The sequence below is a fragment of the Vanessa atalanta genome, chromosome 7, assembly GCF_905147765.1.
Source record: "Vanessa atalanta chromosome 7, ilVanAtal1.2, whole genome shotgun sequence".
Lineage (NCBI taxonomy): Eukaryota > Metazoa > Arthropoda > Insecta > Lepidoptera > Nymphalidae > Vanessa > Vanessa atalanta.
In genome coordinates, this window is record NC_061877.1 from 8,607,138 (window position 1) to 8,624,598 (window position 17,461).

A 17,461-nucleotide genomic window follows, 5' to 3' on the forward strand; every position below is an offset into this window, starting at 1 on the left:
TCTAATATTTATGTGCAAGATATTGTAAGTAATCTTGAAGATCCGAAAGAAATCATGTATAGTGAAAAACAGTTGCACTTATTCGAAGAAATCAAATATAACGGAAAAGACGTTTACTTTACTTATACGAAGGTCCATCATTTTGACGATTGCACTTATCCAGAGATCTTTAAAACAATGAAAATAATAAAAGATCATTTATCACAAAGGTATTCGAATGGTAATGAGATAGCGATTACAGATTTTAAAAATCCGTTTGAAAATAAGTCATTTATTAAAATATATAACATTCTTACCTATATTTTCCATGAAAGTAATATAATAATCAACATATATCATAACAATGTACTATACCCAACCCCTAGTGAAATAAAAAAAATATTACATGAAAATCATGATTTACCTATCGCCGGTCATTTAGGTTCTGTTAGAATGCTGAAAAGAATTCAAGAGAGATATTATTGGAAAGGTATGCGACAAGATGTAGAAAATTATGTAAAAAAATGTTTACTGTGTCAAGAAAATAAAGCTCTCAGGAAAACAAATAGAGCACCAATGCAGATTACTACTACATCCAACAGTCCATTTCAGCGTGTAGCATTAGACATTGTTGGTCCCCTACCTGAATCGGGAACTGCAAAACTCAAATATATTATGACACTCCAAGATGACCTTACTAAATTCTCCACAGCTTACCCTTTGCGTAGCGTTTCTGCTGAAGAGACATCTGATTGTCTTCTCCATTTTATAGCAATGTTTGGTATACCAAAAATGATTTTGACTGATCAAGGTACAAATTTTACCGCTGAACTCTTTCAGAAGACTTGCACATTTTTAAAAATTAAACAATTATGGTCAACTCCTTACCATCCTCAAACACAAGGAGCTTTGGAAAGAAGTCATTCTACTCTTAAAGAATACTTAAAGTCGTATGTTAACGAAAATCAAGATAACTGGCCTCGTTATGTCTTTACAGCCATGTTAGCTTACAATACTGCTGTACACTGTACAACACACTATACACCCTATGAACTTTTATTTGGTCATAAGGCATATATCCCTGATTCTATTTATAATGAAGACCTTTACGTTACTTACCCTGACTATGTGAAGATGCTTCAGCATAGGCTTAAATTTTCCCGAAATAAAGCCCTTGAATACATTAATAAATCGAAAGAAGCTTCTAAAACTCACTACGATCATAAATCTGCAAAGAAACATTATAAAGTTGGTGATTTAGTTTACTTAAAAAACCATCTTCGTCTTCGTAAAGCCCTCTCACCTTTATGGAAAGGCCCATATAAAGTGATAAAGGTACACGGCAACAACACTCTTTCCCTATTAATAAATCGACGCCACGTAAAGCACCATTTCGATGAAGTCAAATTAGCAGAAACATCTAGTAGTTACTCGAACTTATAACATCATATTACTTCTATAAAATAAAGAACGCCAATATTGATCCTAGAAGAAAGCTTATCATTATTTGAATTCTACTTTAGTTCTACTGGTAAGGTTTATTATTATTACTTAATTCTATTATCTATGCTTTATTCCATTACAGTTACATCATTTCAAACTGTTTCGAGATCTCCGCAACTCAAAATCCTAGCCTAGTTCAATCAATCTCATCAAGCTCCGGTATCTATTTTGATTTCATGGGCAAATTAAAAATTATTAACGGTCATTTTAACGTTCTAATGCCAATAAGTATCTCGCATATGAAATCCCATATCGAAAATATTAATTCAGCTTTAGGTACCGTCAGATATCTTTGTAAGCAAACAGATGCAATAGATAATTCAGAATGTCATAATATGCTTGAACCTTTGACAGCACGATATCAAGATCTTGACAAACAATATTCATCCATTTCTCATTTACTTGATAATCGAATTAGGCGAGGAGCATGGATTGGCGGTGTTGGCACGGTTTTCAAACAAATTTTTGGTACTTTAGATGAGGATGATGCAATTAAATATGATAATGCTATTAATACTGTACAAAATAATTATAAACAACTAGCTTCATTAATTAAAGAAAATATATTGGTTACAACATCGACCATTTCTTCTTATAATAACTCCCTTCATAAATTAAAATTTAATGAAGATAGTTTAACTGAAGCTATTGAAAAGTTATCTATTCAAATAAAAAATGTCTCTGTTACATCCAATAAATTAATAATGATTTCTCAAATAAACTCCATCTTAAATAATTTAGAAACTTCACTGCTTAATTTATCCTTTCAGATAGAAGACATTACTAATTCTATTCTCTTTTGCAATACAAATTTACTTCACCCTTCTATAATAACACCTAAACAATTGTATCAAGAACTTATCGATAGCTACAGACACTTGCCGAATGGGCATGAATTAGCAGTAAATTTAGACATAAGTTCGATTTACACTATTTTAAGTATATCTAAGTTAGTTTGTTATTATCTAAATCATAAAATAATTTTTGTTCTACAAATACCACTTGTTTCCTCTCAAGAATTTTATTTGTATCATAATATTCCTTTACCGATTCCTCATAATTTAAAAAAGCCAGACTCATTCAGCATGACCATACCGGATTACAAGTACACCGCTGTTACTAAAGACAAACTATATTACAGCAGTTTCCAATCTCTGGAAATTTGTAAAACAGTCAGTGTTCAGAACTATATATGCAGTATAATGAATGTTTTCTCGTCAAGTGCCAATCCATCCTGTGAAAGTGAACTATTATCCAAAGTTTTGACACAACTTCCAAAAGAGTGTAAAACGGAATTTCTATACGGTAATCTTGATATTTGGAAGACTCTTAATAACAATCGATGGATTTTTGTACAATCTATACCAACGAAATTATCAATAGACTGCGCTAAATCTCAATTAGCAGAAATAAAAATAGTTGGTACTGGAATAGTAAAACTTCCTAATCATTGTAAAGCCTATTGTAAGAATACTAAACTTTATACCAATAACAATGTATTTAATATAAGTTCACCTTTATCTAGTTTCACTAATTTTAATCTTATTGATGATTTATGTTGTAATTTAAGTAAATTTAAAGAAACTGTTAGTAATGCGCCTCCTATTAAGTTACAAAGTCTTGATCAAGAAAATATGAATTTTAATTATAACGATATTATTAAATCGCATATAAACAATCTTAACAACATTATAAACCAACCTCATATAATAAAATACGGGGCACATTATTCTATTCTTGTTGTTTTCCTAATTTTAATTATGATTAGTTTTATTATGTTTAAGTTTTATACTAAAATTTATAAATCTGGCGGCAGTCCAATTCGCTGTAATACTACTTCTATAGAAATTCAATGTTCTGAGGAAAACCAACAGACATACACAGCAATTGAGGAAATTCCTCCTGCTAAATTACGATGTAAAGTCTAAGATCTGTCACTAATCTGGAAATTAAATCTTTATATCTATTACATTCTTCTACATCTTAGTTTCCCTTAAACTTCTTTAGAAAACCTAGAAGTTTAATCTCTAAGGGGGGAGGTGTTATACCCCTACTTAGTAAGTGGTAACGCTGAGCCACTGGGTTAGAGCTGCAATGTCAGCAGTATAGGCACGAGAGACAGTAGTAGGGCTCAGCATCAGTTCAGTTCTCTTTCAACTTACATCCGTGACGGCTGCCTAAAGATCATTCTATTTCTTATTTTAATTCTATATCTTATTTTAATTCTATATCCAATAAAAATTAAATAAATGTTTAATTCTATTTCATTTCTTTTTTTTTAAAAACTGAATGAAGAGGGCCGATATAACAGTACGGTAGCATGAAGCCACCCCGGATTCCGTCCTCCTCAGGACCGTCTGAAATAGGAAACGTGAGGTCCCCACCTCACGCATTCACGACACCAGGGTCACGTCCTATCTTATAAGCCCCGGACGTCAAAAAAAAAATACTATATTCAGATAATATTATTAAAGATTTTACAAAATAGAGACCGGCATTATTTAAAATTAAATTACAAAAATAAAGGTTGTAAGAGAAAATGCAATGTATCATAAAGATTAAAAAGAATATTATACCTCTTACGTTATCAGTCAATATACTCTTTATGCTTTTGACGGCAGCTAATGACGTCTGAGTTATTGAATTTCTTTATTTTTATAATTTATCACTTTATTATAAGTAATTTATTTTAATAAAAGCTATCAAATAAAATGGTGTGGCCAACCGAAGATGATCAAAAACTTGATGAGGTAAATTTTTAGTCAATTACAATACCATCATAAATTGTTTCAAATAAATATTAACCTACATATTTGTAAAAATAAACTGAAACACGAGTTAAATATAATTTATATACATTTTACTACATATTGTCTATTTTTTTTTATTTATGTGTAGTCAATCTTTACATCGAGAACCTTCATTTAGTTTTAGATAGTATTGTATTATGATAAATGTAAAAAAAATAAAAAATAATCAGATCTATGGAAATATTATTAAACGCCCGTGTATATACAAAAAAAATATCATATTTTATATTTATAAAACGAGTATTTACTCGTCCATAATGTCCAATTAAATAATCTCTTAATCCGTCCATACATCAGATCACTGTTAAAGCTCATTAAGCTATTTAACAAATTAAAACTATCTTCAAAATGAGACTATACTTACTATTTCATTACATGAATAGATTCAATGATAAATAAACTCTCTAAACAGAAGCTAATGGAACATTAACAACAGTTTGATAACTAGAAGCAACGACACGACGTGCTAGCAAAGTTGGCGGGATACTAACAAGACACACCCAGCCTGCACTAAATGTCGTTGTGTTTGTGTTTAAATGTAATATATCTTACAAGTTAAATATACAGCAACATCCTGAAAATCTGCCACAACTAAGCAAAAGCCTTCACTCCTGAAGAAAAGGTTCTATCTGCTGCTTTAATGCGTTTTAGTGGATACGATATGTGGTAGAATTGCAATATTTATTATTCGAACGAAGTTCTTTTACGCAACTTAAGGTATACATATAAATAGTTCTTTCTAGGTGACCGAAAGGGAAACTGCCGTTCTCATTCTCTCTGTATCTTTCTATCATATTCGGTTTTATATAATATTATTTCAACTTATTTTTTGGTGTTTTATTAAATCATATAGTGAAAGCAAAGCAAGCAAAGCCGGGTATCTCAAGACACCTCTCATTTTTCTTTTTCTTAAGAAGACAAACTTGTTCAACAATCTGATTATAAGTAGTACCTCTAAAAAATATTTTATAGGAAGATAAACCATTATTATAACTGTAAATACCAACCGTATAAATTCACTAGGCATATTAAGTATCTTTTGACTTTAACTAGTTAACTTCATATTTCTTAGTATGATGCCATGGACCTACCGGGACAGCAGCTGCCAGCTGCGCACGCTCATACACCTTTAGATCACATATTAAATCTAGACATCAAGTCACCAGCTGGTTGTCAGAGACTAACTGGAATTATAGCAACGATGGGTAACTAACTTTCTCAGTATTTGTATGCTACGAGTGTATTATACGATAATATGTTTATACATAACTAGTCATCGGTTCCCGCGTCGCAAGGGAACAACTCGGGTTACACTTCATGGCAAGTATTTAGAGATTATCTGCGTTCTCTTATACATCTCAATCTTAGTATATAATGTTAATGTCACAGCCTGTTAATTTCTTACTACTAAGCTAAGGCCTCCTCTCCCTTTGAGGAGAAGTTTGGGAACTTATTCCACCACGCTGCTCCAATGTGGCGTGGTGCATACACATGTGGCAAAATTTCGTTGAAATTAGACACATGCAGGATTTCTCGCGATGTTTTCCTTTACCGCGAAGCACTAAATGAATTATAAACACAAACTAAGCACATGACATTTCAGTGATTTTTGGCTAAGTTTGAACGCGCACCATCAGTTAAGATGCACGCTTTGTAGTCACTCGGTCATCTCGGTTCTAATTCATGTGTTAATTCAAATATAATATAATATGTCTCAAATTACTCTTAAACACAAAATAAAACGCCACTGAATATATTATGACAATGATTTTGTAACAAATAAATGAAAGTAACCGTAATTATTATTTTTAAATAATATTATCACTTATCAATGCAAAATGTACGCCTCGCGTTTTGACTTTTCGGAGCTATTGTTCCTTATAATTTATTAAAATCAATAGTGCGAAACAACGAGAGTCTTCATGTATTATCATTTAGGAATCGCAATGATCGCAAGGATTTATAGTAAATTCTGCACAAAACTCTACCACGCAAGTAACCTTTTCCATGTAACGCTTATTCTATTAGTGAAAACCGTATTAAAACCATTCAGTGGTTTAGAAGAAGGAAGCGGAGATATAGACAGAAACAGAAACATGTTGAATACATAAATAGTATACAACAAATAAGCTGCTTGTTTCTGTATAATATAGATATTAACTATATAAATATATTACATGATGATACATCAATACGTAAATAAAGCTAACCAGAATAAAAGAACGAAGGTACTAGAGAGAATTAAATTATTAATCTGTACTCGTAAATAAAATTAATATAAAACATTTATGTGAAATATCAAATTTTGGTACAGTTGCTATTAGTTACGTATTTCCGTGTAGGTTCATATAATTCGGAACCATTGTGTTTTATAAAAGAGAAATTATATTTCCGTGTGAAAATTCTACGCATACAATAGTTCGTAGAATAATAAAATAACAACAATTTTATTGAATTTAAACAATGAAAATTAGTGAACAACCTGTTGACCAGTAATTGTTATTTGTGTTTAAACAGATTTGATTAAATTTAATCTAAGTACGTAGTTTCGTTTATTTAGTATTACTTTAGTAATACAATTATGTATACACTTGACATCGTGGTAAAATAATATCCAAACCTTTCCCCAAAGGGAAGTCTCAGCCTAGCAGTGAGAATTGTTTACTACACTATATAACTATTTATCTATCTCAATAATTATTTTTACTTTGTATTAAAGGTAAATCGACCACTGATGTCGAAGTTTTGGAGAAAATGATGTCAGCTGGCATGAATATTGCTCTACTGAATTTATCTTTTGGAACCAAAGACGAACATATGGACACTATTAAAACGATCCGACAGACCGCAAAAAACTACAGTATAAAGATGGAAAAAGTTTTTCCCTTAGCCATTGCTGCCCGACTGCCGGGCCGAAAGATAAGGACTGGTTATATTTCGGATGTGTGTTTCTAATTATTTGTTTTAATTACTTTTTGGTACTTACTTTAAACAAAACACCCAAAAACTATAATTATTGAATCTTGCATTGAAAAATAAATTTAATTTTTAAGGTTGTTCTTTGAAAGAATATTCTTTATATATTATAATTACTACTTAACATGTGCACATATCTATTGGTTGTGTGTGTGTGTGTATTCTCCGCCTAGCAACTATACTTTTTGTTGATGTTATACCCATCCCTTATGACTGACATAATCGCTCCTATATTTCCTATATTACATAGTATTAGCATCGTAAATCTTAAGACCTTATGAAATTTATTTAAATAAAAATAAATAAAGCAATAGAACATTATTAAAGTTCATGCATTAACAAAACGCAAACCTGGATTCACGCAAATTCGAATTTCGAATCTGGGGTAAACTGAATAAACAGAATCTCATTATAGTTTCGAATTCCTATTGCGTTAAGAGACAACATTTATAAGTTTGTACAGGTTTTATCAAACAAATGCATGTGTTTCCATTTTATTCACAGTCTTACGGCGATAGCGTGGAACTTATCGCAGGAGAAGTAGTCCGGTTAACAACAGACGAAACCTATAAAGACAGGTGTTCAACTTACACCGTCTATGTTGACTTCATGCACTTTGCCGAGCAGATGAGCAAAGGCAATTACGTTTTATTAGACAATGAGACTATACAGCTCAAAGTTGAAATGATATCCTCAACAACTTTAACTTGTAAAATCGAAAGAGGTGGTTTCCTTGGGTCATACAAAGATGTCTTCGTACCCAATGTAACATTCGATATGCCAAATTATACTGAAACTGATAAAATTTATATTGAAATGGCAGTACGCAATCAAGTAAGTAATCACTTCTTTAGTTTAAAACGGAAATACTTGTATAATAAATAGATCTTAATAATATATTGCTTGTTCGGTATTCAAAATAATATAAAATAATGTGTTAGGGTTTGATTGCCGTCTTTCTTGGTAGAATTGAAAACTCTTAATACAAAAAAATAACTCATAACATCCTTTTAAACACCCATTTAAAGTATTTTCCATTTTTGTATACAAAGTAACACACCAACAAAAATTAGTTAATGTAATAAAGTGTCAGGTCTTTTCAGTTGGACATTCTTATCGCGTCTTTCGTAAACTCGGCTAATGCTATTACTGAGCTCAGGCACTTAATGGGCGAGAAAGGAAAGAAAATAGCTATTGTCGCCAACATCCAAACTATCGAAGGTTTTCGCAACTTCGATGACATTCTATCAGTAAGTGCTACATTGCATTATGCGAGTAGAACAAACTTCTGACGTATTATTAAGATATGATTACATTACGGGATATATTCTGCACTTAGAAGTATTATTACATGTATATGTTATTAGTTTAACAAAGTATATTTATCATTTATATAAAGATCAATGTAGACACGGGAAAGGCAATTTTACGTAAATTAAAATTCTATCTGTTACAAATAGTCATCATTCGACTGTTCTTATCTCATTTATTGGAGGTGTTGTGCGACATTTCATGTAAAATTCCAATTTTAATTTTATATCAATATATAGCATTTTTTTTTAAGACTAATCGCCGTTCTGAAGTCGGTCCTGGGGAACATGTTTGGTGGATTAATTTCTTGCCATTCTTATTCAAACCCTATTCCACTCTCCTCAAATCACAAACCATGACGAACTTTTATTGAATACTTATAACTAAAACCTGAATATATGCTAGAATAATTCATACAATCGTACATTAATGCAAGGAAGCAGACAAGCAAGCTTGCCACCTGATGGCAGATCGCCCATAGACCCGCCGCCAATCATGGAAACTAATGTACTTTTAATAACACTGGCTCAATAACCTTTTAACATGAGTCACAGCAACGCATTCTATATTCAAAGTATTGTTAGATAGTCGAATTTATAATGGTCGTGTCAAGCAATGGGCTATAAAGTTCTACCATCAAAAAGAAAAGTTTATTCTACGCCACCTGAAATCACATCTCAGTAATGTGATAGATATAATAATATTTAGGATTACATCACGGCTATTTACAGTGACAGGTTTTATTCTCATGACAAATATTTGTGCAGCCATTCTAATCTACATGGTTTCTTATTCGTATAGTCTACCCTAAGTTGTTGAATATGGGCCGTCAAGAAATGCTTATTTTTAGACATTAAAATTATGTTATTGTGGTAATTAAATTATCAGCTATTCTAAATACACCTAATATGCAAAATTCTTTACGTAACTTCAAACATTTCAGATTGCTAATGGCATTATGATTACAAGACAAGAATTGGGCTCGGACATTACGCCTAAAAAATTAGTAATAGCGCAAAAAAATATGATTGCACGAGCAAATAAAGTAACCTATTTTACTAAATATTATGTTTTATGTATATTATTATATACTGATCTTGTAAATGTTTCTAGGTAAACATCCCAGTTTGTGTAAGTGCACACCTTTTAAGTAGTATGCGTTATAACGAAACACCTCTCAGATCGGAATTGCTTGACATAGCAAATTGTATCCTAGACGGCGCTGATGCCCTGGTACTTTCAGCGGAAACCGCAGTCGGACAGTATCCGGCAGCCACCGTGGCATGTATGGCTACAATATGTAAGGAAGCAGAAGCATGCATATGGACCAAGCAAATTTTCGAAGATTTTATTGAAAAGGTTTTTAAATATATTTTATATATATTTTATATATATTTTTAAGCATTTTATTTTATATATATATAAATATTCTATACATATCAAGACATATCTGATCTCCCAAGAATTCCAAACAGTAATGAAAAAGCCCGTAAATAATTTATCTTGCCTAAACGGAGTATTTCTAATAATAAAATACAACAGCACGTATTGTTGATACTTATATTGTTGATACTATACTATACACGCATTTATTCAAAAAATTTCTTATAATATTAAAAAAAATGTTAAAATAATTTAAATAATGTTAATATATAGACTCCTCTTCCCTGTGATCAAACAACGGGCGCCGCATTGTCCGCGGTGATGGCTGCACAAAGATCCTTGGCAGCTGCAATTGTCGTCGTTACCTCGTCGGGAAAATCAGCTCAAGTCGTAGCGAAGTACAGACCGCGCTGTCCGATCATAGCTGTCACCAGATACGCAGCAATCGCTAGGCAGCTACATATGTGGAGAGGAATTATACCGCTTGTTTACGAAGGTATCTTATCATTAATTATTTCTCAGTCCAAATATGGTTTGTATACGTACCGTATAAATTGGTTTGTATACGTACCGTATAACAACTTATATTTTTTCCTAATTCACTTATTTCACAATAATTTATTTACAATTCATAAATAGATACAATATATAAAATAAATTGTTCTTTCATCTTGCTTTATATACGGGCGATGGTATACCCAATTGAAAAAGCAAGTTAGCCTATTTAATTATTAAAAGATGTTACTAATCATTGTACACCTTTTTTTTAAATATTCAGCTGATCCATCTACAGACTGGCAGCAAGATCTTGACAGCCGCGTAAACTTCTGCACGAAATGGGCAATGGGACAAGGATTTATTAGAATAGGTGATCCTATAGTGTTGGTTTCTGGTTGGAAACAAGGTTCCGGCTCTACAAACACTATGAGAATTATTTATGCAACTGCAGATATGGCAAACCAATAAGTTATACGTTTTTAAATATTATATTTCCTAACTATTATTATATGTTTATTAAACAACTTGAAACATCGTTTTAAATAATTATTTAAATTATAAATCATTACATTACATGGTATCGTAGATACATCCTATCTTAAGTTAATTAAAATATATTTATACATTCCGCTTTACGAGTGGAATAAAAATTCATGATTTAGAATGACCTCACGAAACGTTTGGGTGATGGAATGGCGGTGATCGACATCAAAGGGTTAACTCTGCTTGCTGGTCGACGAGGCAATTTGCAGAGCTCTCTGAGGTGCTCAAATTGAATTTATGTAACCTCGCCTTCACACTAAAGAGTAAATACATACCGCCGTCGAGGTCTTTCGAAATTTCAGAGCATAAACATCTTTAGTAATATTTCACTATTTTTGTGATATTTTACTTATGAGAACAAATTATTCTAATGTTATTTTTTTATACATTCTATTATATAGTAACAACCACTTAATGTAATCGAATATTTCATGAAACATTTTTGATTTTTTTTTATAAATTAGCTTTTGATGAAAACTTGGTTTTGCTTATAGCGTATTTTTGTAATTAAGTTTATAAGACCGAATACATTCTTGATATCTGTATGTCAGTCGGCCAATATTGGGCGGTAGGTATATAAGAGACGCCGGTTCGCGCCAAAAGGTATCGCCGTCGTCATTGCGGCTCCATACGATAGACGATTTAAGGCTTTGCTTGAAAATTCTCTTGGCTCATGTTTTACATGCTACGTCAAAATTTTTCAAGGAGAATTTTTATTAAACTTCTCATACTCGTATTATGGAAATATATACGTGCATATTAGAAGAAAATAATAACGTATCGTACGATATTATTTTCGTTTTATTATTATGTTTTTTATACAAAACATTAAATTATTATAATAATAAACAAATATAAAAATAGATATGATATTGATAAAATTCAATAACTTTAATTTAGTTCTTCAAACAAATATAGCACACATTTATATATTTTATATTATAAATATATTGGAGCATATATATATTTTTTAATTTAACTACAAAACAGACTTAGCACAATTCATCTTATATGACTTATAAAAAAAGCATTCAATCAATTCGTAAACTACACGTTCACATTTTTGAAACTCTTTTTGTCTCCAAGAGTTCAATGTGAAATATTTGCTGACACTTTACAGCATGTTGAAAAGAAAATTTACCAAGCAATAACGGTCCGCGCTATAAAGCTACATTCGGATGACAAAGGTGCAGCCCAGGTACAGCAGTGAACAGATCGCCTAGAACGGATGCAATTACCTACACCGATTACTGAGCTGGAGTCGACAGACCGATGGCTAGGGCTGCCACACAAAATATAACATGAAAAATATCTTAATATATAAACTAAACTTTTTACAAACGTTCTTCTTTTTACAAATTTCTGAGTTGAAATTTCCTATTTCTTAAATTTCATTCATTTAGGGACAATAATTAAGTCAATGTTTCAACCGATTATGCAAATAACCTCAACATAACTTACTCATATATAAAACTAAATCAAATGTTTTTTTTTTATGTTTTCACTTAATAGAAAGGGATACGATCAAAATCAAAATTTTATTTTAATTTAATTTTCTCTGTTATTTTTAGTACCAATAAGTTATACTTATCATCAAGGCAAGATTATCAATTAGGTCCTGGCTAAGCGAATGCAAAATTTGATCGATCAGAACCGTCCCCATCCCAATTAATGCGTCGTCCACATCGACGCCTCGCTTTCAAAGGGCTAATCAATTTACTTCGTGATTCGGGGCAATTTTAACTTCGCTTTTCCTCTGACCTATTTACGTAAATTCTGAAGAAGTTAAAGTAAAAAAACTCAGTTTCTTTTTTTATTTGTGTTATAATCTTTTCTGATACTCTTATTTTTCTTTAACTTTGTATATATGAATAGGATAAAAAAATTACGTTCATTAATACCGTTTATATTATAAAGTAATGTATATTAATCCAACCCTCATAATTAATTCTTATTTAAATAATGAACAAAAGAACCAAATGATTTCATCAAACAAAGCAACGTCAATATCGTAAGTAATAACAATGGGAAATGTATTTACCAGATAATATATTTTCAACTCGACTATTTAAAGTTGTTTACTTAAGAAATATATTTCCTAAATAATATATTATAATCTATCCTATCCCAACCGTATTCGGCCAAAGCGACTGGGATCCGACAATTAAGAATTTCTGTTGTATGACCTGTTGTCTGACCCGAAATCAGGTCCACTCGACTTATCAATATCAAAGGATAAAAGTGCTTAACGAACTGCACTTTGCTGTAATGTAACGTCCAGCATCGTGTTATCACACCACGAGATTGTTGGTGGTGGCTTTCCTCGGTCATCCGGAGTCGAGTTCAACGCGAAGAGAGAGTCTAAAAGATCAGCTTTCTCCTTCACGGTATGGGCCAAAGACTCACTGTCCCTGTACAGTGATGGACAAGGGGGCTAATAGAAATTCCGTTAGGGAGAGACCAGAAAGCACGCCTTTCTGAAGGGAGGCGCACTAGTCTCTCGCCATTCTGCCATGTAGTCCGTCTTCGCCTTAGCGATCACGTTTTTGAAAGACCTAGTGGCTGGGTTATATTCCTTTCTGAATGCGCTGGTATTTACATCACGAGACTCCGATGCGTTAGTCCAGTCTTGGTAGCGTTCCCCCTTTCCCGTTCCCGTTTTACAGAAACGACCAAACTAGGGCTGGGACTTGCCATCGATGGGGACCGCAGAATACGGAATGAATAGTTCCATACCCTGAAGCACCACATCGGCGACAGAGTCAGCAACAACGCTCGGATCATCCGGCGAGAAACAAACCTGCCCCATGGGTGAGATGCAAAGAAGGACCGCATCCCATCCCAATCTACTACTGTAATCCGGACGAGACAGTGGCCCGACGAGCCCGGATGCAGAAGGACCATGGGAGGTGTATGATCCTCCACGACCGGTATTCGCGTTAGCGAGATGACTAGTTATGTCAAATCGTAAGCTAAGGCGAAGTAGAGAACAGACCCACCCCCATGATCGATAGTGCGTGAACCAAGCCATTCGGCATGCTGGGCCATTAAAGCCGCCAAGAATTGTGATCTCTGCGGATGGGATCTGCTGCGGCACAGAATCTGTAGAATGTGGATGCGCTCAACTTGAGAGAGTGGTACTGCCCCGGGCGTGCCGGCTCATTCGGCTGCAACCCGTAGGTATGCAACGTGGCACTACCACTTATGAATGCTTCCTGAGCATAGATATACGCGAGATATCTAGACATTGTAATTTAGCAATGTCCAGACGCTTAGTCTTTGCTCCTTGGGCTCTGCTAGGATTATGCAGTCGAAGTTTCAGTTCAGTGACGACCAGTCGGTGAGAGGTCGGTGAGGAGCAGACTGCATCAGCATCGCGCATAACTCGTGTGAAATGCAAAGATATATTTACCAAGAGGTAAATATCTCTTTGTTGGACAATTACGTAGTCTTTTTGGTGCCAATGTTTTTTTTGTTTCAATGTTTTGATCTTGGATGCATCCAAGTGGTCTGATATTTTGCCGGAAGTTTTAACATGGTGTTGGTGATGGCCAGCACATAAGGATATTCATATTTCCAACACCATGCCTTCCCAATACCCTGCTTCAAAGTCACGCCCGACTCTTGCGTTAAAGTCACCCATTAATAAAATCTGCTCTCTGGTAGGAAGACTAATAATTTGAGAGACTTGCGTAACTTCTTCGTAAAACCTGGCCTTGATGTCATCATCCTTATACATTTTTGGCGCATAATACTCATGACGTTCAGGCAATTGTCCTTGTGCAGATTTAAGCGCAGCGTTATGACTCGGGCCGAAATGTGTAAAGGATACTCCTCCAATTTAGATGCAATGCAGTTTTTTATTGCGAAACCAACACCAGTTCGCCCAGGCCCAGGAGTCTTGTAGGAAGGCTACAAGAAAGTATAACCTCCTCCACGTTCTACCCTCTACCCCTCATCAGCCAGGTGCGTCTCACTGAGAGCCGCGATATTCATGCCATAGCGTCGGAGTTCTCGGGATACGACGGCGGTTTTACGAGGAGGAGCCAGGTTGATTTCACAATCCAGGAGAGTGCGAACATTCCACGCTGCAAAAGTCATATTTAGTGGTTTGTGCATGTTATGCTTCGAACTATTATTATTGTACTTTCGACCACGTTATTAATGATACAGGGAGAGCTGCGGTTACCGTCCTCGAATATGTTGGGTTAAACCTTTTTTAGGACACCTTTTCAAGTCCCCTTCTCGATTGAGGAAAGCAGGGTCTTCCTAAATAGAGCTGCTTTGTCACCCAGGGAGCTGCTGAATTACACTGTTAACCCATTGCATTTCAAAGCGACCTTCTTTCCTGAACCGCCGGCGTGTAGACATCAGACAAAGTCTGGTTGGCATCACAACCAGACCTCTCTACCTCAACCTAACCCGTAGGACACTAATTATTCAGAGTCATCATCAAGTACAATTTTCATTCATCATTCAGTGCAACAAATAATACTTTTGATATAAACATCTAATACACTAGCAGTCTTAATAAATGTCAATTAGGTATTATCAACTGTTGTCGATTTAAAGGGATTGAATAGGTCAAATCTCAACCATTTAGTATCCAACTGTTTAGGAGGACATATACACAGAGAATATAAATGTATATATTAAGATAATAATTTATGCAAATAAAAATGTCATATGGATTATCATAGTACTTAATTATATAACTTTTACTTTTTTTTTCATTCCAATTCATCCAATGACGTATAGTGAAATTAACACGTCAAATTTTCGGGTTTCTGAGCGTCTTTTTCGTACATTCGTTCAATCTGCACCTCGCTATCTATACTAGATAAAGAAATCTCCTCGGTATCGGACACCACAGTCTGCGAGTTCATTGAAAGGCCGAACCCTTAAAGAAACTCTTCAAGGTATCTTATCTTCCTTTTTTCTTTTTAAGCCCCTTTAGATTAAAAGCGGTAACGCGATTGAATGGGGAAACGGACTCCTATGTCAATTTCCATGTCATGTGACATCAAACAGTTTTGTAATTCATAATGATCAAACCGCCTTAACGGCCCTACGTTTTTTCTTTTCGTGTGATTGCTAAATATTATGTAATATCATTAAAACTGTAACCTATGTATAAGAATCTCATATAAGCGTGTCTTTAATATTAATTCAAAGTTCTTATAATATTATGATTCTGTTCTAAGCTCCTAATTTTTGTTATTTACTTTTTTATGTTAAAATTATTTGTGATATTGTATTATTTGCTGATGATCCCTCATTACTTCTTAAAGTTGACAGGAAACAACCTTATAATGAAGATGTAAACGATGCATTATCCCTAATACAAGGTTGGTTGGTTTAAAAAAAATAACTTAGTTCTTAATGCCAAAAAGTCAAAATGCGTACTGTTTACCTTACTTAAAGTAAGATGGCAACGTTTAAGTTAGCGTTAAACAATAATGATCTAAATGTAACCGATGTTATAGTTTTTCTAGTAATCACTTTAGATTCAAAACTAAAAGTTTTGAATTTGATTTTTTTTCCACATCAAATATTCAAATCCTTGAAACTCAGCTCTGCAGCATACGCGGTTAGAAAAGTTAGGTAACTAACTAATCTTGATCCTGCTCGATTAGTATACTTTGGATACATTCATAGCATTATATGTTACGACATTTTGATTTGGGGTAACGCTGCGGATGTTGAAACTGTTTTGGTACTGTAAAAAACAGCTGTTAGGTCTATTTATAATCTTGGAGCTATACTCTCTTCGGGATGTTTTTAACAGATTGGGTATACTTATAGTTGCTTCACAATACGTTTACAACAATATTACGTATGTTCACAATAATATAAATATTTTCGAAGGACATGGTGACAATCATTTTATGGACACGAAGAGGACTTTTTATTTATTGACTCCTAGGTTGGATATTTGACATATGATGATATTGGACATATTCTGTAATTAAAATGGTGGAAAAGAATAACTAATGAGTTTTTTACCGGTTCTTCTCGATAGAATCTACTTTCGGAACCGGTGGGTGGTAGGATTGAATTTAATTCAACAGTATAACATGATGATTCAAAAGTGCTTTATGAAAATACTTGAATAAAGATCAAAATGATTGATTAATTTACAAATATCCCCACATTTATCCCCACTTTCACCATAATAAAACAGTTAAAGAAGTTTGTCAGACTCCTTTAATCACAATATTTGGTCGCGCTAACTGATTTTGAAGCTAAAATTCTCAAAGCTTCACAAACACAATAGACCTCTTAACGATATTCACCAAGTACTATTTCAAGAAGAAATAGCACCAGTTTGCTCCTCCTGTATTTGCGGTAATATTATCTCTACTAACAAACAGAGGAAGGAACAATAGTCATCAATATCTGTTGATTTTCGGGAAGGGAACGGAGTATTATAGGACAATTGAAAAGCATTATTTTGC

The 17,461-nt window shown here is 33.5% G+C and overlaps 1 protein-coding gene across 1 annotated transcript; it reads left to right on the forward strand.

Annotated features, from left to right (window-relative positions):
• Window positions 1–4,193: 4,193 nt before the first annotated feature.
• Window positions 4,194–15,431, forward strand: LOC125065441 (pyruvate kinase-like). Its single transcript, XM_047673021.1, has 12 exons — window positions 4,194–4,232; window positions 5,365–5,497; window positions 7,012–7,235; window positions 7,773–8,102; window positions 8,372–8,518; window positions 9,523–9,624; window positions 9,693–9,938; window positions 10,236–10,458; window positions 10,741–10,916; window positions 11,123–11,223; window positions 14,885–15,075; window positions 15,241–15,431. Exons 1-12 carry the CDS (start codon window positions 4,194–4,196, stop codon window positions 15,429–15,431), a joined length of 2,103 nt encoding a protein of 700 aa, XP_047528977.1.
• The last annotated feature ends 2,030 nt before the right edge of the window (window positions 15,432–17,461 follow it).